General features: G+C 39.6%; 1 protein-coding gene across 1 annotated transcript in view; it reads left to right on the top strand.

Annotated features, from left to right (window-relative positions):
- The window catches only part of LOC104332766 (cysteine-rich venom protein pseudechetoxin), a 62613-nt gene extending 41470 nt beyond the window's left edge, over window positions 1–21143 (top strand). Inside the window, exon 9 of the mRNA XM_075411079.1 lies at window positions 21016–21143. Coding sequence (XP_075267194.1) covers window positions 21016–21143 — 128 coding nt within the window. The remainder of the gene's footprint in view (window positions 1–21015) is intronic.
- The last annotated feature ends 3895 nt before the right edge of the window (window positions 21144–25038 follow it).

Below are 25038 nucleotides of genomic sequence, written 5' to 3'. Positions count from 1 at the left end.
TAGAGTCCGGGTCTCCATCTCCTTCACAGTTAGTAGCTATGTGAATAAAATACTGAACGCACTGTACAGAAAACTTGGATGGATTCCTCCCCTGTCTGCGCTGAAGCACATGTCCCTCCTGGAAGAGTCTCCTAATCCTCACGTCACCAGCGATTTGGAGTGGCTTGCACTCATGAAAATGCCCTCTTTATCCCCTCTTCTCCCTCTTCCCAATGACTTCTGGAAGTGGTTAAGATGCCCAAACACAAGCGTGTAATACCCTACTAGATGACCCAGTGCCTATAGTACCTCTGTGTGAGTCTGGCAGTTTGTGTGTAAAAGACCTACACCCTTCTGGAATAGAAGGAAGAGGCCAGGAAAGACCTGCAAGGTACCCACAGCCACTCGGGGCACCTGTATCTGTGCAGTGTTAGCAACGTCTAAAGCTAAACTGGAATACATCTACACTGCTTCCTAAGGGAATGTCTTAACCATGAGGCTGCAGAGCTGATATTAACAGGGGAGAACAGCCTCCTCAAAATAATGTATAAAACCCTTTTGGGGAGCTCTGTTAAGAGCTGCTATGTCTTCTCTATTAAAACAAAGGGAGTTAAACTGGATTTCATGTAGCCTGCTTGCATGCTTTAACCCCACACCAGGAGGAAGAAGGAACAGTAACTATCCACCTCTGAAAAACTACTTCCAGACAAAACATCTTGGCTGATGTAACCCAAGCCCCTAGTAGTTCCAGAATAACTAAAATAGTGCTCTTCAGCTAGCTCACAGTTTTCCAAGTGAGAATACAAAAGAAACAGTCTCCTACTTCTGGAGTTGAACATTCTGGTCCAGAACCAGTAAAACTTTTGTTCACTGTTGTGGACCCACTGGAGCTTTTTCACTCAGAGAAACTGGTTTGTAGCTATGTCCTCAGCCAAACTACAGTCCTGCTCTCTCTGAGTGCAAAGTCATTATGTCTGTTTTTAGAAATCGTTTTCTTGCACTTTTTCACAGGACTAAAAACTTGTAGATTCAAAGCAATCCAGTCACATACCAGAGCAATGATTCCTTTAGGTTAGATGATCCAGAGAAGGTATTCCTTCTGCTCAGAAGAGGCTAGTAGGTAGTTCATGAGTCATCTAAGTTGAGAGACAGCTTGTTTTGACTTGCAAAGGAGACATTAAAATGTGCATCATGTCAACAACACTATCTACCCTTTCACTGTAGGCTCTATTCTCCTAAGGATCAGTGAATGTCAGCCCAGCTGTCTTCACAACCCAAGCTGACATTAAAATGTGGCATGTTCTCAATACCTCCTCTTCATCTTCAGTGTCAGAGTTAGGATGTGAAAGATCTGCTGCTTGCAACATCAAGGATTTTTTTTCAGCTCTAGCTTGACTCCCAGCTGGCCTGTTCTCCCCCTCTAGGCCACAGTTTTGCTGTTTGTCTGGAAAGCACATCTGACTTCTTAGTTTCAGCTGGATGGATAAGAAATCAAACCTTGGTAGAGTTTCAACCTGCAATGAATGGCCCTAGGCTATTGCTGCACTGTTCACATAGCGCTGATCATAGACTTCTACTCTTATGCTTTGGGTCTTGTGAGCCATTAGCCCTGTGTTTCTCAACCTACCCATTTCCTCTCTACACACAGCTGCAGCCTCTGCAAACCGACATCCACAGCCGTTACTGCAAAATTGATGTCTCCTGGTGCACTGCAGCTGTACTGATGCAGTAAGGGACAGGATTTCTATCCCCAAAATCCTAAGTGTAAACAAGACACTAACTAAAGGTATTAAGCTGTTAAGAGGTAAGGACAGGAAAAGAGAGTTAGTATCTATTCCTTTTTGCACCTGCAGGTTGTATATCCAGGAACTTTTTGCAGTGCCAGCAGTGGATGTGAAGAGAAAAGCATGTCTGCTATTCTAGGAGCTAATTGCAAAAATGCTTGTTTAGCTGCTGATTTTGTGGCCAATGGATACAATAGAGCAGAATTTAGGTCTAACCACCGGAGGAGCTCACTGTCAGACTGTCCACAAAGCACAACTGCGGGTGAGTATGAATTCAACAGTGGCTACGCCCGTCAGTGGCCTGTGGTGCCCCGTTTCATAGCTGACCTTCTTTGAGTGTACCTGTATCTTATTTTTGCATGGTTCTCTTATTACATCCCATTTCTTTCCCCTCCTCCTCACTGATTCCTGCTTACTATAGTTTGCATTAAGGTTCTACCACATCCCAACGTGTACCAGGCAAACCAAATGGAAACATGGCCCTTGTTCCAGTTTTGATACCAATAAAATACAGCAGAATGTCAGAACATGGGACAAAGATGGCAACGTAAACAAGACATGGTCAATAAATGCACTTGAATTTGGAACAGTAGGTGAAACCAAGTCATCAGGCCCACATCTCTGAAGATGATTGTTCTGAGCAAGATGAATTTATTAGTATAGACTTGATTTATGAGACGCCAGTCACACAAGCAAACCAGAAGGCTGGGAGTATTTATTTACTACACTTCTAAAATAATTTCTGGCTGCTGCTAGAAGTTTGGGTTTACATGATTTTTTTCTCTCTACAGATTCATTTTGGAATAGCTGGTCCAAACTAAACTTCCTCACAGATAACAGATACTTGCAGTTTGTTACACTCCATCGCTGAAGAGTCGGAGGTGGTAGGTCCAGTTCTTCTGGACTGAAATATCCATAATGCAGACTAATTGCTCCAAATTCCTTTTATTTTTATTTCACAAAGCGACATGGTTTTAATCCCGGATTCATGTAGTCTGGTTCAGGGTGAGGCATTCAGGGCAATGCACATCACGTCTCAGAAGTGACAGTTTTTCTCCAGTGATTATAAAGGGAACTAATTTTATGAAGGCAGTGCACTATAGATATAAACAATTTAGTAAGTTGAATTCTACCCTAGCTATTAAAAGGCTATGATGGGTACATGGAATCATAACAGCAGTACTGCAAGCTTTTTATTGTAATAAAAGGTACAGGCATACACACTTGAAAAACAGGGATGGCTTGCATGCCACTAATCTCATCTGCTTTTCACCTGGAGATTTACCTGAATCTACAAGGTTAGCTTTTCCAAAAAACCACTCTGGGTTCCTCTCCTTGGTGGAGCTAAGTCAACGAAAACAACAGAATTTGAGACACAATAAACCTGTTGACATGTAGACACCTTAGCACAAGATAAATCTCTCCAAAGACACCCCTCATTGTCTCCTCTAAGTGTTTAATTCAGTTGGGGTGTGCAGAACTTACTGAGATGCCCCAGAGTATCCTGCCAGGCCTCCAGCTACAATTTGGAAGGGCGTGGGTCTTCTGCACGTCCTTTGTAACATCTTTAGCTCTGCAAGGGTGTCTTGGACATCTTGTTTTATATGAAATGGTGCCAAGTGCCTCCATATAGGCTGCTGCATTTAGTCTTTGGTCTCCACTATCCAAGATCTCCATCTCTCTGTCGGAGTAACTAGCCCAGATATAGAAACCTACATTTTAGATACCCTCTTTTAGTTAGACACAACCATATTTTATTACTACTTTCAAAAGAGTGATTTATAAGAAATGTATATATTTGCTTTTCCCCACCTTGATCATAGCAAAGCACTAATATAAGCACGTGTGCTTAGATATCATTGATACTCATGTGAATAACTGGATACTTTCCAACAGTAGAACCTTGTAAAAGACATGTATCAGTTTCAGCCAGGAAATATTTTTTTTTTACCAATTATTTTTCTTCGCTTCGTTATAGAACAGTGTTCCAGGTTCTGCTTTATGGACTGTGCGTACATTTTCTATAATACCATGTCTCTCTAAAAGGGAAAAACATTACAGGATGCATAAACCAGAAACCTACGCCTCTCTCTGCACTGCTTTGTCACTTTTGACACTTTGACGCTTTTGGGTGTCAGGAGGATGGGGCCAAACTCTTTTCAGTGGTGCCCAGCGACAGGACAATGGGCAATGGGCACAAACTGAAGCACAGGAAGTTCTAGCTGAACATGAGGAAGAACTTCTTCACTCTGAGGGTGATGGAGCACTGGAACAGGCTTCCCAGGGAGGTTGTGGAGTCTCCTTCTCTGGAGATATTCAAGACCCGCCTGGACAAGGTCCTGTGCAGCCTGCTGTAGGTGACCCTGCTTTGGCAGGAGGATTGGACTAGATGACCCACAGAGGTCCCTTCCACCCCTACCATTCTGTGATTCTGTGATTCTGTGATTCTGTCACAGGGCCTTTTTCATGCAATAAAGTACTCCTCCTTGCCTTTTTTTCCATCTAACCCTTTGATTCCTGCATGTCAGACTGTGGAATGGTTCAGCTTCAGCAAGGTGTGTGGAAAGCCCTCTCAGACAAGATAAGCTGTGAATGGGTATGTAATACGCCTTCTGGTCACGTAGGTTAGATCCATCTTTTATCAAGTAGATTCTCGTTTCAGAACGCTATAACCTCTATGATATTGTAAAAAAAAGGAGAAAAGCCTCCACAAACAAGCTTCGCAGTTATTTCAGTAATTACTGTGAGTCAAACTACAATTAATTAGCAAATGACCCTTCATGCTGGAATACTGTGATTTTAAATGGAGAATATCTTAATACATCTCTTCAGTGTTGCAAGTGTTTCATATTTGCTTACTGCAGCCAGTCCCGTAGAATGGAATGAATTTAAGGCTGACACTTTTTTAAAGAATTCACGGCAAAAGTCCCCACATTGTCATCCCGTTAGACTAGAGAAACACCTTTTCGCAGCAGATACATGTAGCAAATAAAAAGGCATTCATGAAAAACTTTAGTTGTTTGTACATCCTGTTTTACAGAGAGATAGCTATGACTGAAGTCATTAATGACGTCAGCTGAAGCTGAGCCCTTAAAACCATTTTTGTAAGAAAGAAATACCTCCAGATCTTCATTACATTTGAGATATCTGTGATAATCTGGACTTTGTATTGTTTTGTGTCTTTCACTATTAGAAGGAAAGGGATGTATTTTCCATTTCCTTTTTTTTAAAAAAAACCCAATCACTAAATAAATCATCTATATCAAATGCCAGTTTGGTTTCTGGGAAATGTTGCTGTTTGTTTGCTTTGTTTTCTGTCGGCCAGATTTATTTCAAATAAAGGATTTGTTCTAAAACATCAGCTGGGCATAACTATGTTTTCTGTACATCAGACTCTCACAGAGGAAGACATATGCAAAAAAAAGAGTTTTCTTCTACATGAGGTTTCCGTACAGAAGGTTTTCTTTCTTTGCACCCTTCCATATTGTAGTTAACATTCACTTACAACAGGCATTGGTTTATTTGTTTTCTGGGAGAAACGAGATTGAAGGGATGTAGCTTATCTGTCTCACTGATCTGTATCTGATCATTTCTCTTATTCTAATCTAACGTTTAAATGTATTAGATATATTGCTTCCTAAAGGTGAGCTTAAAAGTAGTTTTTAGCTATTTACAAGAAAACAAAATGAAAAAGACTAGCTCAAATGCAAAGGCAGTAACTATTGAGTTGTCCCAGGAGTTGGAAAGAATTTTACCCCAAATTTATTTTCCAGAGCCAGATCCTTAATATCACACAGTATAGATTTAGAAAATGTTTCTAATTAATTACTAGATCTAAACACTAGCTGGAGTGTCAAACTTCATGCAGTTAAAAAAGAGCAATGTTACTTTTTTACATTCTCAGCTTTGCCATGTTTCAAGAAAAAACATTGAAAAGGACAAGAACACATGCACAAATTGAGCTTTAGTATGAAAAGTGTACAATTGTAGTAATTGAATCACTTGTTAATTCATTCTGGACTTCATGCAAAACTTCCACCCCACAAAAAAAATCCCTTTTGCAATTTCGTATATTAGATTTTAAGTGAAGTTTTTGAATAGTAAGACTAGTAAGGAATTAAGTTTATTACGCAAGGAAATCATGACTTCTCCTTGCTGCAGACTTTTAAGAATCATGTAGAAAAACATCTGACAGGCGGTCTAGTGGAAGAGGTCCCTGTTCATTGCAGGGGAGTTGGACTAGATGACCTTTAAAGGCCCCTTCTAACCCAAACAATTATATGATTCTGTGATTCTATTTAGATCCCGTTCTGGGGGAAGAAGGGAGGAAATAGGCTTTTCAAAGTTTCTGGTTGACAATTTTTAAAATTATTTCATTATACTGTGCTTATGCACAGTTACTATTGGTTCATTTAGTTTTTTACATTTTTTTCCTTGGTTATGAATAATCACATAGGCAGTGCTTTCAAGTTTCACAGTGTCACAAAAGGAGACTTACTGCAATCACTAGGGCAATCACTGCATCAGGTTTTTGTTTCAGGTTGAATACTTTAATAATCTAGCTGCAGTCCAAACGATGGGCACTAGCAGCAGGTTAGCAGCAATGACTACAGTTTGTGCATTGCACTCTGTGCTTTCCTCATTTTCTGGAGAGATCTGGGACTTTGCAGAAGCAGGAGAGGTTAGAAAAAATAATATCCATGTGCTCAAAACCTCTATAAGTGTCTCGTCCCCTCCCAGAAAGGGGAAGCATGTAGAAGGGACATGGTGGAGCTGCTTGTTAGTGTGCTTAGTTTCTACTTCATATGCTCTTAATTCAAAGCATGTACCTGAGATCCCTAACTTCCAATGGAAAGAATGACCTGTTGGTTACACCCGTCTCGTCCATTAATTACTAGGAGTTTAGACAACGAGTTTGGAGTAGATGCTTAACTTCTCGATAGCCAGTGTAAGGGAAGTGAATTCCACTTCAAATCTGGTAGTCAAATATTTATTCAATAAAACTAACAAATTAACACATGCTCAGTGCGAATTTCCTAGTGAGGTGATTATAAGAAGTGATGGATTAGCCAAATAATGTACATTTGTATTTGCCTATGAAAAAAAAATATTTTCCTTTTTCTCAACAATACTTTTTTTCAAGTAACAATATGCTAGGGTTATTATAAGTTTCTAAATCTGGTTTCAAAGACAACTTTCTTCTATAAAAGATTATTTCTAACTAAGAATCAGACTAGTACTTTAGAAAAAATGTTTTGTCAAACAAATCAAAATTGTATGGGAAATTAAAGGATTCATATTTTATTTTACTTATTCACAGAATGGGATCCTCAATGTTTTAGGTCACTGAATATCATGCCTTAGCACCTGGCCAGTCCTTGATTATGCTGATAATTTTATCTCTTATTTTGTCAACTGCCAAGATGACCTCTGTCATTACAAAGAAAAGAAAAAAACCTACTCCTCATAATTTAGTCTCCTGTGCTCTGTTTCTAGGGTGCTGATTTCTCCTAGGAAGAATGTAAGAGTAATCAACTCCTGTTTATGAGTCACCAGAAGTTAAAAATCTCCCTTTACAGTTCAAAGCAAGAGATCAGAAAATTCAGGAATGCTTCCTTCCTATTTTGTAGGCAATATAAAAACGTATTTAGCTATTAAATCTATTTCTGAGAGGATTTGTCTGTGGCAGAAGTGAGCAGTCATTGAAATAACACTGCCTTAGGTAACCACACTGTCAGACAGTTATACGTGTGTGCTTAGTCTACAGCCTCATTTGTTAAGAATTTCCTTACTACTTGCCAGAGAGCAAATAACCTGAACAACATTTATTTGTAGTGGCTTTAAAATTACAAGTCACTGACATTATACTGTGTATATAAGCATACAAATCCCAGTAGCATCCCCTAGAAGGAGAGGACAAAAACAATATCAGGATTGAGCAGAAGTCTCTTTAAAAATCTAACTAGTAAGCAGTGGTATGGGTCTTTCTCAGCTACTCCTCACCCCTCACCTCTGTAGATCAGATTAAGCCGTGTTTAGCAGAGGCTTACACTCAGCCAGCCAAGTCCACGCAGCCCAGGAAATGAGGAGCAGTCACACTGCCAGTCTGCAGGACTGCCTCTGACAGTAGACCTGAAAAATCACCTGTAGGCAATGGTGCCTGAAATGTCTCCTTTGTAAAGTGAAAGCCAATTTCAACCCTTAAAGACTGCAGCTGTGCCACAGTGGGCAGCAATCTAATGAGTACATCTGCTTAGACTGACAAGCGGTGGAGAAAAACCGTGGTGTGTAGCTTTGCTCTCCAAAGAATGAGGGCAGATATCAAATTGTATGTTTCTCTGAGGAGCGTGGATTTGCTATATCTTCTCTCCATGCTGGCTGAACACAAGCCTCTTCCAGTTCAAAAACAACGGTGCAGTATTATAATGGAACTGTAGTCAAATTTTCCAATTTGCAAGCTGTCTACTCTCAGAATCTCAATCGTGGTATTCCAATAGCCTTCAAACACTCTGGCAGCTTTTGCATTTATGTACCTTGCCTTTGCCTGGGCTAGATTTTTTTGTGTGGCATCTACTCCCATCTAACCGTATCTGTTTGAAATATTACCCTGTTGGTTATCTCCCTAATAATAATCTGGATTGGAAGGTGAGTTGAGCTGTGTGGAAGAAATTAACCATGTTCCTTTATGCAAAGGATCAGGTCTGCAAGGTGTTTCGTATCAATAAGAAAAAAATCTACGCAAAACCTGAACCACACAGAACAGCAGGAATTTTAATCAAAGGCACTAGTTAAGCTGTCACTGACTTCAGCGGAACTAAAGAACTGAAGAAACTGGAATTTTGCCTTCATTGCTTGAGCTCAAATCAGATACTTGCAGTTCAGGTTTATCACAGAATCACAGAGTGGTAGGGGTTGGAAGGGACCTCTGTGGGTCATCTAGTCCAAGCCCCCTGCCGAAGCAGGGTCACCTACAGCAGGCTGCACAGGATCACGTCCAGGTGGGTTTTGAATATCTCCAGAGAAGGAGAAGCCACCACCTCCCTGGGCAACCTGTTCTAGGGCTCCATCACCTTCAGAGTGTAGAAGTTCTTCCTCATGTTCAGACGGAACTTCCTGTGCTTCAGCTTGTGCCCGTTGCCCCTTGTCCTGTCGCTGGGCACCACTGAAAGAGTCTGGCTCCATCCTCCTGACACCCACCTTTAAAAGATTTATAAGCATTTCTAAAATCCCCTCTCAGCCTTCTCTTCTTCAGGCTAAAAAAACCCAGCTCCCTCAGCCTTTCTTCATAGGACAGATGCTCCAGTCCCCTAATCATCTTCACAGACCTCGGCCAGACTGTCTCCAGTAGTTCCTCATGTATATATCCTCATATGCAAGGGCTGGAAGAAGAACTTCCACAGTGAAATCTCTCAAGATGTTTTCTTTTTTTTTGAAGTACTTTCTGTTGATTTGTCTTTAAAAAAATACACACATTTGTAAAATCCTGTAGAATTCTTTTTTTTTTAAATTACATTACTCCACCCCTCCAGTTAATGCACATGAGGAAGTGGGAATTTATATGATAAATTACTTTTTGTACCATGGTCCCAGATGCCAGTTTTATTAGTCTTTGTTTTCTTCCCAATTATTTTACCCATAGACCATGAATTATAACATATCTGACAGACATTCTTTGGAGAACAAATGTATTTCTTTATTTAAACAGTTGTGCCACACTAAAGAAATAATTGCAGTAATATTATTCAATTTTAATAATATAAATCAGCTCAGGTGACTGTAGTAAATTCATGAAAATTTCTGAGTACAGTGGAGAGGGTTAAATAATGAAACTATCTCCCAGGACACTGAGCGTCTGGAGGTGCTAGACTGCCTCCCCACACAGTCAGTAGAGATTCTATCTTAATAAGTATGATGAGCAATTTATCAGTCTTTCTGATGGCCATAACCCTGGTCTCATCAAAGTTGCCACAAGCACTTCAAGTAAAAACACACCCTTGCTTTTATCTCAGAACATAGCAGGATATGGGAGACATTATCACAAGCGATTTCCCATAGTGCAGTCCACTATATAAATAAAGAACAAAAGCAGCTGTGTTAGAAAGGAGTTATAATCCAATATTAAAGTTCTGGCAGCAGCACATGGCTGCAGAAATACTGTGGAAAATAGGAAACCGTTCAACATTATTGAGCTGTACTACAGACAGGAACATCAACGTGGTGTAACAAAAATGGTGCTTAATGTGCAAGGCATAACAGCGAAGGCAAGGACAAGGAAGGGAACTGCAAAGAGAGCAGGAGGAGATGTGCAGATGCTTTATGCCTTCTGAAAGCCAACAGGCAGCATGGAAGGAAGCAAGACAGGTTTTGTTTATATAGAGCAGAGTTGAGCATCGAGCACCTGTCAAAGCTGACTTCATGATATTACCTTAGAAAGGAGTGGAAAAAAAGATTCTGCAAAAAGGAAAGGTGACCTGAATGCTGCTGCACTGGAGCAAAAAAGCAAACATATGCCACATGTCTTCAGACTACAGGGAGAAGATGGACATGTCTGCAGCCATTCTGCCTGCAGGTTACTCTTGAGCTACACATGGGGTGAATTGTGTGTACAGTAATGCCTAGTGCCACAGCCTTTTGGCCTCAGTGAGCTAACGCAATATAAATTTTGTTTAGCAAATGGACGTTCAGGAATCACTTGGAAGAAAATATCACTTCTTTGCCCAGTGTGCAGGTCTTTCTGTGCATGGCTATGCAGTGATTTGCTGACTTACGCCTCTGTCTCAAAATATTTATTCCACTCTTTTTCCAGAGCCAGAAGAGACAATTGCAAAGCAGCCATCCCGAAACTTGAGCTTTCATTTTGTGAACACAACATCAGCACTGCAGCTTGCTGATCAGACTACAAGTATTTTGGCAAAGTCAAAGTGCTGCAAAAGGACAGACCTTTTATCTTCTCTCTTTCCTTTCCCTGGAGACAGGCAATAAAATCCAGAACAATGCAGTTGGATTGGTTCTTTTTGAGTCACTTGTTCCTTAAGAAAAATTCTTTCTTCTAAAATGTGCAGCCCCAAAGCCGATGTAATTTATCAGCAACAAATATTGACAAGGAAGGAGAAGGGAATGCATCTATATATATATACAACCCTAGAGTGAGAACAGTCTCTAACTTCTGCCACTCTTCCTAATATACAGAAGGATTCTGGCTGGACAAAGGTAATGTATGCAGCATTTAACTTCAGTGTTAGATATTTTATCCATAGAGTCACTTGGTCGGTATTGACTGGGAACTGTGTTACAAAGGCTAATGTAGTTAATAACTAAGTTGTATCACATGTGATAATTGAAAGAGCATCTGCTTATAAAAATCCCAGAGAAATAATTTAAAAATCAATTATATTTTCTGCTTAGAAAGCAGATCTTCCACCTGTCTGTGTGAGGAATGACTTTAGTGAAATCTAATTCCCATATTTCTTTAGATCAAAAGGTAATACTTTGACTCACTTCATTCTTCAAAAGTGAAACATACATTAATCTGTTTTGCAGAGGGTCATCAATCACAGGAAGTGCTTTTCTAATGTCATTTGAATTATTATTATGTTGAATTTATTTCAGTTGAGTATTCAGTTATACCAGTATAGCTGAACTCAGAATTTTGCCATCTAGAAATATTAACTATCTGTCCAAGCTTTCAGGTATATACAGTATTAAAATATCTATTACTTCTCACAGTATGCACCAAGCTGATTGTGTTTTCTTAATGCAGATGGAAAATTTTTTTACAAAATGAAAGTTAAAGATGTAAACTCAGAGAAGGTAGAAAAAACTTCTATCGAAGTAACTGGAAATACAAATATTCCCGCTCTTGAAAACTTTCAAACCTGCTATACCCTGAAAGCTTTAACAGCTCGGAGAAAAAAGGCTCTGCTGAGGACTGAAGAACCATGACTAAGCACAAAAAGTCTGGACTGTATTTTTCAAATAGAACTTTGTTTCTGACTTTTTATCTAAGGATTTTATTTTTTTAGGATCAAAAAAGTTTGCATGAAATGTCCAGTTTTCAAGCAGAGCTACCTAAAATTGCACTGTTAGCATTTGTCTTTTCAGAAGCATAGTAGTGATTTAGCGGATTGAATATTATTGACGTGGAAGGATAATTGTATCTGGGAACTGTCATCTTTTGACCTTGAAAGTAATGCCAAATACATTTACTCCAAGGGACAGATTTGATTGTACAGTCTGACAACTGAAGACGTGCAGTAGTATTTTAAGCAAGTTTACTTCTGGAGCTAGAAATTTTTTATGTTTCCGGTTGTACCACTTGTCTGGGCAGTCCCAGAAAGATCTTGTTTCTGCATGTAAGGACAAGATAACTCCTCAGTGGCCGAAGATATCCCTTCAGTTTGAGAGTTCATTCTTCATTAATATGAGTGAGATCCCTGCCTCTGCCACATGCAAGTGCTATCCTTATGCATTCATGGGAAAACAAGCTAAAGACTGAATGTCTGAATGACATGAAGTGTTTGGTGTGATAGGATATGTCTTTGTGATTCATATCATGTGACAGAATACAGTACTGGAATAAACAATCGAGCTAGCTGCCACCTATCTAGTACCAGGAGCATTATAGTCACCAGATCACAGTCTCCTGGTGTTTCCATAGGATGAATAGACCTCCTAAGAGTTCAGATTTCTTAGCCAAGGTGCAATGGCATCATAATGTAAATACGAAGCCCACTGGATTCAAAGTCACATCTCTGCATGGCAGTGCTATGCCATCATTTTTGTTAGTATTAGTCTGGGAATCGATACGCCAAGCTCATTACCTTGTGAGCTCATAAAAGAACACAGCACATTGCACAGAATAACCTAACAGCTTTTGGTTTGAGCTCGGACTGCTTAGTCTTACATCGCTACCATGCAAGTGAAAAGGGACTAGTGTTTTAACTTTTCGTCTTTTATTTAATTTCCCTAGAGGTAGGTTCAAGCTCTTTGTAGCAGGGAACCTAAAAATTAAAGAACTACCTTGTTCCAACAGTGGCTTGATGGTCATCTTCTGATATATGGACTTTTGCCTTATACTTTTTCATGAACACTTTGCTGTGAACATTAGCCCTAAGATCTCTTGGCTGGGTGTGAAAACCACACGCTACATTTATGTTCTCTGGTTGACTGACCTCCAGTCTTAGTGGAAAGTCTTCCCTGTGTTGTCAAAATGATGAATGTTTCTAGCTATGCCGATGGTTATTAACATCTAAATTCAGAGGAAGTCACTCTCAACCTCAAAGCTAAATGCTGCCAAGAGCATCGCTACTTCAAGCCCTTTACCATGACATTATACACTGTGATGTGTGTTGGAAAATTCCTACTGAAAACTAGGGTGCAATACTCATAAAATGTGAATGAATGTAAAAGGTGTCTCACACACAAAGAAAGATGTTTGAAAAACTTCATATTTTCCAGTGTTCTGGCCAGCCTTTCCCAGTCCCTCTGTTCAGGGCTGATTTTTATTTGAAAGTTTAACCCCAGATAAGGATTATAATTGAACCTGCTTGTGCCCAGTTACAGATCACAATGTATAGAGCTTGAAGATGAAAGCAATTAAGCTGTTCCACTAATTATAAATGAAAGTCACACAAAAACGTCTGAGAAGAAAACCAACAACTTTCTGGACTCTCATCATTACTCTTTTTATTATTATAATTATTTTCTCTATAATAAGCAGTAGTTTCTGACACCACAAATGCAGGCTGACTCACTCACATAGCACTAAATAGCAAGTAAATCCACTGATTTCAGTAACATAAACACAACATAAATGAAGGGAGATCAGATCAAAAATCTAGAGGCAATTTCAAGTGTTAAACAATGAACAGGATATAAATAACACTGTAAATGCCATCTCTTCCAAGTCATCATTGTAGGAACAAGAAATGTTCATCCTACTCAGTGAAATAAGAATGAAATGTAAGCTGTATTTCCAGAGCCTTGGTAACTTGCTGCTAATTCTCTGAGGTGTGAATCCACCCTTCAGTTCCTGACAGAAGGAAAAACTCTTAACTTATTCTTCTCACCTAACATCGACATGTTTATTTAATCACCTAGTAGAGACGAATTGGTGGATTGTTTATATTTTCATTATATATTTATGGTTTTAACCGTTGTTATCCCAATAGTTTCCCAGTCAAGCACGATTTCCAAGATCTCTACTGCTCACCTGTACTACTCATGCGATGGATTTTTCTCAGAGGCCAGCTCTGAGGTTTATTGCATTCAACAGTTTTTATTACATCTGTTTTCTTTGCTTCCTTCAGTCTGTTTTCAGGTAACCCCTTGAGCTCAAAATTATTCTTCCTTGGGATTTTGCCACACATTTACTCTTTACTAACTAAAAATACATGATTTCCTTTATATCCTCAATAATGAAAAGATATGTAACCTTTGCTTCTTTTGACATATAGAAAAATTACCCCATGAATATGAGTGGGTCTCAGACTGTCTGTGTACATACCATGGTATTTCCTTCTATAAGGCATCTTAGCAGCCAGAGGGCAATAGCCAATATTATTTCATGAAGGTTTTGTTCATGTTGAAGTGTAAGATGCAACTTGAGGGTGATCACCACCATTTACTGGAGCCAGTATGATCCTGACTTGATGAGGAAACAGGGAGCAGGAAAGGAACGGAGACAACTGTTGATGTGTTCAGTGCTCCACTCCACAGTACCACTTCCCAATAGGTATTATGCTTGCTGGAGCAGGACACTGATATGACCCTACTGAACAAATTAATAAGCTATCTTGCTATCTTTTATACAAGGAGGCAAAGATGAAGGAAATGGTGCAAATTCAAGATAACTTGAATAAAGAAGTCAAAAGGGGACTGGTCCATCTGTTACAAGGAACACACAAGATTATGTTACTAACTGTCCCTGTTGCAGTGCAAGGTGGAGACTTCTCTGTGTACAAGACAATGGTGCCCATGCACCATCATACACTCATTTGCACAGTTTCATAGAATCATAGAATCATAGAATGGTAAGGGTTGGAAGGGACCTTAAAGATCATCTGGTTCCAACCCCCCTGCCATGAGCAGGGATATCTTCCACTAGACCATGTTTCTCAGAGCTCCATCCGACCTGACCTTAAACACTTCCAGGGAGGGGGCATCCACAGCTTCTCTGGGCAACCTGTTCCAGTTTCAGCACATTCAACTCTGCTAGGTATCAACTAAAATAATCTGATGTGTGGCAGGCTTGACTTTGCAATAGTTTTGTGTCTTGCTTACATACTACATTACACCACAAACTTTATGCAACAGAGATTAACGGATTTTGGTCTTTATATTTTGTTTTTTCTCTGTAGAAATGGATCTACTAACTGCAATCATTTTCCTGGCTGCTTTGCTACACCAGTCTGATGGACAGGTAGGAGCATTCATCTATTCAGAAGAGCCATAAGCAAGAACATTGTACAGATATCTGATGTGGCATAGTCTGGTCTAGTGATCTCTAGAGCTTTACAGTTTGGGGTCGAAATTATTGTTAATATGTCCTTTCACAATAAAGATGAACTCTTGGTTTTCTTGATTTTTGTATTAAAATATTTATTCTGCATATCAAAATATTCTGCTTTTCACAAGAATAATTTAAAAAATACATTTTCCCAAAAAATATGAACCGATGGCATTCTAAAATAGTTTACTTAAGTATCAGAAAACTAGATTTCACCTCTCCTTAGAGCGGACTAATCTTGTAATATCTAGATATCTACTAACTAGACACATGAGTGTGAAGATATGCTTAATAATGAATGAAAAGAACTAAGTACTCCAGGGATGCCAATCATCTCTTTCTTCAATAAATCTTCGGTGATCTATGCCCTGAGTTGCTTGTTGCCTCTACCTGAATACAGCAGCAGTCCAAAATAACTGTCTGAGATGTTATTTCTACCACTGTAAATGTCATAAGTTAAACAAGATGTATGACCTCTTGGAGTAGGTTCAGTTTCCCAAACAGAAGTGTCTTAGTGCAACTTGAGACTCTCCAGAGTATCTAAGCTGTTCATTGGCGGCTGTACAGACAGTTATACCTTTCTGAAGCAACAATATGAGGCTAGGTAGAGCTCTCTGGGCATTTCAAATGGCATTACATGTCATTTGACACCACTGACTACAGCCTTTAAAACCTGGAATTGAGCTCTGAAGGCAAAGCAGTAGGATTCATCCATGTTACTTGGACATTTCAGAATTTAGTCTCTCTCCTTTTACGCTTTTCTCATTGACCGCAACAGCAAACTGACATGACCTTTAGGTATTTACATCTATGGCTTAGACAGATAAAACTAAATTAGACGAACCAGTCCATAGAAAAGAGACCGTGAAACCAATGGCAGAACTCATCTCGCTGACTTTAGCATCAAAGTATTAGTTGTTCAGATCTCTGTCAGGCTTTCTCTACAAACAAAGCAAGGAGAAAGAGGTAGTTGTACAGAATAGTTCTTCCAGTCCTAAAAATGAGTTCAGCTTTTGCGGGATCACAGAATCACAGAATCACAGAATGTTAGGGGTTGCAAGGGACCTCTGTGGGTCATCCAGTCCAACCCCCCTGCCGAAGCAGGGTCACCTAGAGCAGGCTGCATAGCTACCTCTGCCCTCTCCAGTAATGACAAAGAGAGAGAAGGTGTCTAGCTTAGACTGAGACGTCTCATTTTTAGACCTTAAGTGGGAAGAATCTTTTCCTGAGGGATGTTTTCATCTGAAAACTTCAACATATGCATTGCAACTTTTTTTTCTGAAAGGATTCATGACCTGACATCACCATGTAAGAAACAATTTAAATCATTCATTGTTTTCTTGACCTTAGATGTCTTAGAAGATGGTCTGCAAAACATATGAAAATAGAATTCCTACCTACAAATTTAATTTAGGGACACGCCTCCTAATGACAAGTGCAGTTCAAATCAAGGAAGCAAGCAAAAAAATATCTGCAATTATAAGAACAGAATAACGAATAAAGGAAAGATGGGAATTTCCAAGAAGGTCTACTTTGACAAGAAGCTCATAATTTATCTTGCTTATTAAACTTCTGGAACCTTCATTGTTGTTGTTTTCCAGGGTTTTCAGCATAAACAAATGAACATGCCCTCCTTTCCACATTCCAACATTCAAAACCAAAACCAGATCCTTGATGAACACAATGAAATACGGAGATCAGTAATTCCCTCAGCCGGGAACATGCTGAAGATTGTAAGTTATGCATTGCAACTAGCCTTCTTTCCATATCGTTAGAAGAAGATTGTAGCCTTCTAAACGACCCACACTCAGTGAACAGAGAGGGCAGGAAAGGCGCTCTGGGACTGAGATGAAGAAATCAGAATTTTATCCTTTTGTTTCTGCAGGATTCATTCTTAATTTTGCACACTTTAATCCTACAAGCACTTCTAAAATCATTGCAAATGTCTCAGGATGGACCACAAGTGTTATTTGAAACCTTTCTCTTAACCAGCATGTCTTAGTTTCTCTACTCAGAAAAATCCAATTAAGTAACATAGGAACTGTTCCATGCCTAGGGTTATTTTTGTACAGGAACAATGAACACAGGTTTGCCCCAACCACATCTGTTTATTGCTGTCAAACCTACATTAACATAGCCTGCCCAGTGAGTCACAAGCTCTTGCCTTGTACTCATTCGTTGCAATAGACAGCAACTGCAAGCCTCTTCAGGGAAAGCCTTTAAACTGAGGATGAGAAACAAAATGCAGTGATGGCTCTCAGATTATGGATAACACTCTTTAGTCTGTGCGATAAGAAGCTCCCTTACAAGAAGAGAAACACATGCCCTGGATGAAGGCAACAGTGTGTAAAGCAAAGGTGGGGTAGGAGCGTGAGCAGCAGCGTGCTTCTGGATTGCACATTATCAGGGGAGAGAAACAGACCTAGATCTGCATAGCCAGTTGTCCCCAGCTGAGCTTGCTTTGCCCATCACTGTTCCCATTCCTGCCACCCCTGATATTCTTTGTTATCCCTGTCCCATGGGCAGATGAGCTGGTCAGTGCTTTATGGCTATTTATGCAGAGTAAGACTTGCAAATATTCTCCATGTTCTAATTCCAGCTGGCATCTACCACTTCACCTCAGCTCCACCTGGGCTGAAACTCAGCTTTCTTACATGGCACTCAGCAAAACGTAACTCAGACATGAAGTCAAAATTCCTATTAATCAGGACCATCTGGAGATCAGGACTGTGTGGTACTGTGCCATATAACCTGCTCTGCAACATTTAAGAGCTGAAGAATTGTGGTGCCCATGTCCCAGTAGTGTAAACTGGCGTGACTCCTCTGCTTTCTGTTGAGGACCACAGGAGCATTCAGTGCACAATGACCGAGTCACCCCCCACTTTTTTTCTTCTCCCTCATGGACTGCGCTAACCTATCTGTGACCTGGATAATTCTTACTTTGTGTCTTTCAGGTGTGGAGTGAGCAAGCTGCCAAAAATGCTCAGAAATGGGCCAACAAGTGTGGGATGAAAATCAGTCCAAGAGATCAGAGAGTTATTAATGGTGCGTGACAAATATGGAGCCTAAGCTCATGTGTTAATGACAATTTACAGATGACCTCTGTGCATGTGAACTAGAAATAAGGATAACTTTTAATATGTTGTAGAACATCTTTTTAGAATTACTGAACATAAAAACATCATCTCTGTCAGACAAATACCCTGAAAGACAAAATGTTGTTGTAGCTTGAGAGAAGGATGCTATGTACTTGCCCTGAATTTGTACTTTTCTTGTGTCCGCTTTTGGCTCCTGCTGGAGACAAGACAGCACAATAGATGACTGTTGGTATGACTAAGTACAGACATTATTGTGTAACATTTTGTAGTCAAATACACACCTGTGACTGAAAGCTCACCAAAATCAGCACAAAATTTCCTGCAGCCATCATGGAATCAGGCGTGCTGTCCTCTTCTTAAAAGCACAGGGTAAATAGATCATCATTGTAGAGATTTTTTTAGGATGTAGCTAATATTCCTCCATCCTACCTCCCACTCTACAGCTTGCTTCTCTCCTGAGTAATAAAACAGACTTACTTCTACTTCAGGTGTCACCTGTGGTGAGAATGTATTACTATCATCTCACCCAAGAACATGGGCTGAAGCAATTCAAGTCTGGCGCAGTCAGTCCTCCAATTTCAAGTACGGATTTGGAGCAACCTCGAAAAATGTCAATATCAAGAGCTATACTCAGGTATGGAGAGTTGAAACGAACTGCAATGATATGCTAGAAGTACAGGATTACACATAAGGGAGCTGGGAGATATTTATCATCAGGAAAAAATTATAACTGTATCAGACCTTTATCTTTAACTTAGAAATAAATGTTTTCTACTTAGGGATGGAAATACCTGACTAAGAATTGTCAAAACAAAATGTCTACGATGAAAATATTTGAATTTAAATTTTAGTGTCCTGCCAGAAACTGTGTTCAAAAACATTTGGAAACCGCGAGACACGATTAACTCTTTTTTCTATTTACTCTTTCTGACAGTTAAACTGTAAACTTAAAAGCAAAACAGATGAAAGGAAACAAATAATTATCTTCTGGTTCTGTTATTTTGTGAGCTCTTTGATGATAATTCAACAAAACATGACTCTGAAATAATGTGGTTTTTTTTTTGTTCCACAGCTAATCTGGTACAACAGTTACCAGATTGGATGTGGAGTTGCCTATTGTCCTAGGAACCAGTTCCACTACTTTTATGTTTGCCAATATTGTCCTCCGTATGTACTGCCTTTTTACTCATTTCAGATATGATAATTCTGGATATGTGTTCAAAAACTCCTGCGATCCTTTGGTCATATGTAGGATAAAGTGATTACCATTTATTTTAACCATTTATCATTTTGAAAACGTGGATGTGAATTGTCAGTTTAACATCAGGTTAAACAGTAATATTTATTTTATTTCATTTTGAAACAGATATTAGGGAAATTTTAGCATATGAACAAAGAAAGGTCTGCATGTGTCAGAATCGAGCGTCATGCACAAATCATGCTATAACTTTGACCATAAACAAGAAAGTCAGATGTAGTGTGAAAGTCAACAGCAAATGCATATTCACAGAGGTAAAAAGCATATCTGAAACAGCTGCATGTCAGAAGGCGTCTGCTGAGGTTATTTCCTTTAAAACACAATCACATGAAAGCCATTAGAAAAGCAGAACTAAGCAGCACATAAGATTTTTTTTTTAACTGATAGTGCTATACAAATGCATACAATTGATTAATTTTCTTTTCCTAAACCTTATTGTCCCTCCTATTTAAGATCAAAGTTCTTGTATTATATGAATATCTGAAATTAAAACATGACTGTCTATGAAAATAATTTTATCCAAAAACTTCTGGATGCCTTTCATTGCGGTAAATAACATGAACTCCTGTTAATTGGCCTAAAGCTACACTTTGACCTTCTTTTGTGTTGTGCTTCTTTCAGAGGAAATAACGCAATGCAAATAGCTACACCTTACAAAAGCGGACCAAGATGTGCAGACTGTCCCGGCCACTGTGACAGAGGGCTTTGCAGTAAGTGAATGTATTCTCCTCCTTTCAACAAACATTACATTACCTCAGATAATAACGTTGTTGCTTTGTAGCATTTTGGGTTTTCGTACTTACATCTTGCTAATCTGGAGGAAAGATCCTAGAACTGCCCCTTTCCTTCCCCCCCCCCCCCGAAATAACAGTGGTTACATATCCCACCACAACAGGCACAATCTTGAGCAGGGGGGGCTGGACAAGACGACCTCCAGAGATCCCTTCGAAGCTCAACCATCCTATGATCAGGGGTAAACTGTGTCGCTGTTGAGCAATACGTGCATTATCACGCTGTCAATCTTCTGCTGCCCTCTTCTGGAGAGCTCAAGAGAAAGTGTCTTGATGTACATCTATATATCTCAGTGCACGAACAGACTGTCAGGCTTCACACATCCGTATGTACGTGAAGATCTGCACAGGCCGCTGGGTTCTGTAGACTTCCATATGGAGCAAGCCAAAGGGTACAGATAGATGGGAATCGTAAGACAGCACCTTTCTGTCTGCATTCCCTTTTCTATAATATTCCAGCAATTTTAACAACAGAGCAAAAGTGCAAAGGCTATGTAGACATGAAAAATTGGAATTTTTGGAAAATGGAGAAGTACCAGATGAGGATTTGGTTTTCAACTAATAATTCATGATTTTGTTTCTGTCTCTTGCATTTTAGCCAATCCTTGCAAGCATCAAGATTTCTTTGGAAACTGCAGAAATCTGAAAATGTTGTTTAGCTGTAACCATTCACTGGTGAAGGAGAAGTGTCCTGCTACCTGTAGATGCACCACTCAAATCATATGATGTCCTGGTGGATGTTGTTCTAGCTTTTGCAAGATTTACTCATTAGAAAAGGGTAGAACTTGCCATGAAGTGTATTCACTCTCAGTGCATCAGCTCCGTCTGATCTATAGGTAGTTATTTTTTCTGAACTCTCACCATTATTTCAGTCCTAAAGAAGTCTAGAATCTCATACAACCTCTGATGTTATTTTAGACTTTGTAGAAAACATGCTTAAGCTACTAATGTGTTACTTTGTGGTTTTCCTTGCAGTGGATTATCCACTGATTCTTTCCTTTCAAAACGCCCTAGGTTTTTCAAAATATGTTAAATTCCACTTAACTTTCTACTCTTACCTTTTCTTTGATTAGAAATGGAATTTATTCCTTTTAATTAAATACACGATTTACTACTGGTTTACTAACAGAGTGTTTCATTGAAGTTATTTATAACTCAATTTTTTCATTTGGAAAATTCCTCATCAATATTTCAAGACTCTCTGATACTTCATATGAGTGAGGATGAGACTGGAAAAGCAAGACAAAGCAAAAAAACTGATACATGTTTTTATAAAGCCAAAATAAGAGGCATACACTGAATATGCCAAATTTTACCCTGTGGCCTAAACACAAAGCTTCTGACAAGTCTATGTATGCAGGTGGTAAATGATTTTTTTTTATGTTGTATCAACAGTCAAGAAATAGAAAGCTTTTTAAAAGCACTCATACAAAGAAATAGGTACAGATATCCCTTCCCATTCTTTCTGTGAGTTCCGATGAGTAAGCAAGTCCCACACTCGCTTGAGATTAATATTGCAGCATGTAGGAAAAAAAAAAATAAAAGCAGTGCATCGAAATCCCCCAAAACCCCCATGAAAATATCTGATTTTCTCCAAAACATCCAGGGAATGAACTTAGTGCTAGTTCCTAGCAATACACACCTCTTGGATCTCTCCAAGAGGATTAAGATCAGCTGAAGACCTTAGATGTGCCTTCTCTGTTGGCAGGCAGACCACCAGCTCCTGCCTAGGGGGAAATTCAGCTAGATCTGCTGCCCTTGGTTGCAGAGCCACATTAGTTTACCACATCTAATCATGCATTTCCTTGAGTAAGGTTTTTCATTTCATAGTTTTCCACGCCCTTTACAACGCAGGGCATGACTTCAAAACTGTCTGTGTTGACCCAGAACTGAGGATTTAGATTTGTCACCTGTCAGTGGCATTGGTTTCTTGGAGGAACTTTTCACAGAATCACAGAATGTTCTGGTTTGAAAGGGACCTCTGAGGGTCATCTAGTCCAATCCCCCTGCCCAAGCAGGGTCACCCAGAGCAGGCTGCACAGGACCTTGTCCAGGCGGGTCTTGAATACCTCCAGAGAAGGAGACACCACAACCTCCCTTGGCAGCCTGTTCCAGTGCTCCATCACCCTCAGAGTGAAGAAGTTCTTCCTCATGTTCAGATGGAACTTCCTATGCTTCAGTTTGTGCCCATTTAGTGAGGGGCATTATCACAATCGTGTCTCTGACAATATCATTACATTGACAAAACAGTATTTCAGAATCATCTTACAGCTTTTTTATTTACACATTCTAGCTTTTATCTCATCTTTATATTTCTAACTTTAATAAAAAGGTAGATACAGAGGAAACAGAAGCTTTTCATGCTGACAGTTTATGAACTTTGATAGGTGTTAAAAAACAGACATCTGGAGCAGCATCTTCTCACTGAATAGAGAAGCTCCTTCCCCCAATCTTCCTCCCGCCACTTGTCCCAAGCCTCTGCAGAGCAAGTGATGCATCCTGGTATCATGCAAGATGATACAATAGGGTGTCCCACCGGACCACCAGCTGCCCCTCAAGATGGGTGCTGGTTTCCCACAGGTCTGGAGTCACATATACCAGCCCTGAGCAGGACTGATCCCGCTTACCACCTTCTTTTGTTATTTTAGGCCAGCAAAAATCCGTTTTCCATCGGTCTGCAGTTCTGGTTAAAAACACAAGAGGGTGAACCATACCCAGATATTCAGCTGCATTGGTTTTTCGTTTTGCTACCCAGATGAAGGGCTGCTTCTTTTATTAGAAATTGAAGCTCTGGGCCTCACTGACCTGTTTATAACACGTGCCTGCACAGAATTTCTAGATAATACTGGATAAATAAATAACAACTACATATAGAAATAGTTTGGTAGCGGTTTCTTCCACTCCATTGTTTCATCCTGCCTCTGTTGGCCAAATTACTGTTATATAAAACAAATATATACTCTCAAATTAAGGCAATTTATATTCCATTATATCAATGGCTAAATATGGTAGTCTTGATTTTCTACCTGCCTGAAGCTCAGTGTCAAAGTAATGACTGCAAGCAACTATTTAAGGTTCCTACAAGCACAGCAGTATTCATAGAAATTGTAATTCAAACCAAAGCTGAGTGAAAATTTCCTGAGAAAACTGTTTTTTCTCAGAACATACTATTCTGTAAAACCATAGTTCTCTTACAGGAGGTTACAGAAGTTTGGCAAACTCTGGTGTTTTCTGGGCTATTTTCTAATATTTCATTTTTGCTTGGAGGTGGGGGTTAAAACTCCTTCCGCACACGCACTTTCTTTTTCCTCCATCTCTCTCTGGCCCGATGAATATTTAAAAATGAATTATTTTATTATCAGAGATTTCTGAGAGAGCTCCCTCCCCAGAGAGCCAGCTTTTGTGCTCTGGATGTCCAGCTACTGTGTTTGAGCATGGCAGCAGCAGGAGCTGGAAGACAACTTCTGCATCATGAAGTGCAACCCTGGAGCATTAAGAATCCTGACGGGCTACTGCAGGGTGTCCAGGCATTATCCTTCTTTCTTTCTTAGGGGATTTCAAAAGATTCTGCTTCCTTATTGATGTGGAATAAATGAAACAGCAGGTGAGATGAAATGCTACCTGGATGATTCTATTTCTCAGTACAGACTTCAAGGAGATCTTGGGTCATTCCACTTAGTTGGTCATGTCCCTGGAAAGGCTGAGACGCTTCTGAACATGAGTTTTCCATATGCAGGTGAGGTAAAAGCAATATGATATTCAGCGATATCCAGCACATGAAGTAATATTTTTCTCCATTCTCTAACAGTATTTTCTGAAACTTATCTTTCATGCTGATGCCCTGAGAGCTGTGTCCTTTGTGGTACTAGCATATGCTTTCTGGTATATGATGAAGTTACATCTATAGAAATGTGCTATTTTTTGGGTGTAGTTCAGAGGAGACACTACTAACACCGAGAATTTCTTACAGTTTCTGTTCTAGTTCCAGATATACCGACTAGAAGCACATATGCTGAGAGATGATAAGAGCAACTAGTACTGTACAAGTCTAAGACTTATCTGTGGAGAATGATGTAAGAGCTCGTAAGCAGTTAACTTACATGACACGGACTTCAAACACAGAGTTTTGAAAAAATACTATGAAGTAACTTTAACAGTCTTATGACTTCTGGAGAAAAAATGATGCTATTTAAAATATGCCGACTGCGGTAGTTATATTGTCTAATTTAGCTATCTGAGAATCAGCCTCTGAACTAAGCAACTAAGGTACTTTCAACACCACAAAGTCTTGCTGAGAGTAATGGGCCTAAATCTTCCCTGTTTGTCGCGTGTATTGATATGACAGAGAGAACAACACTTCCATAAACCTTGCCTTGCTCATGTCCTTAACATATCACACCTACAATAGCAGCAGGTTAAGCAGCTGAAGCTAAGACTTTATACTAAATGGAAAGCAAGGGTTGGAAACCTTGACATGCCATTAGAAATTTGTGTTGTCAGAATGTCCAGTTGGTGCCCAACAAACAAAACTGTAGCAAGACCAAGCAGCAAAAGGGCCATCAGACCCGTGACAGGATGAGGATGTTCTCCACCCCTGGGCTGCTCTCAACTCTTCTAGGCC

Source organism: Opisthocomus hoazin, chromosome 2 (genome assembly GCF_030867145.1).
Source record: "Opisthocomus hoazin isolate bOpiHoa1 chromosome 2, bOpiHoa1.hap1, whole genome shotgun sequence".
NCBI lineage: Eukaryota > Metazoa > Chordata > Aves > Opisthocomiformes > Opisthocomidae > Opisthocomus > Opisthocomus hoazin.
Note: the sequence above shows the minus strand (reverse complement) of the source record. Positions and strands in the feature narration are given on the sequence as shown.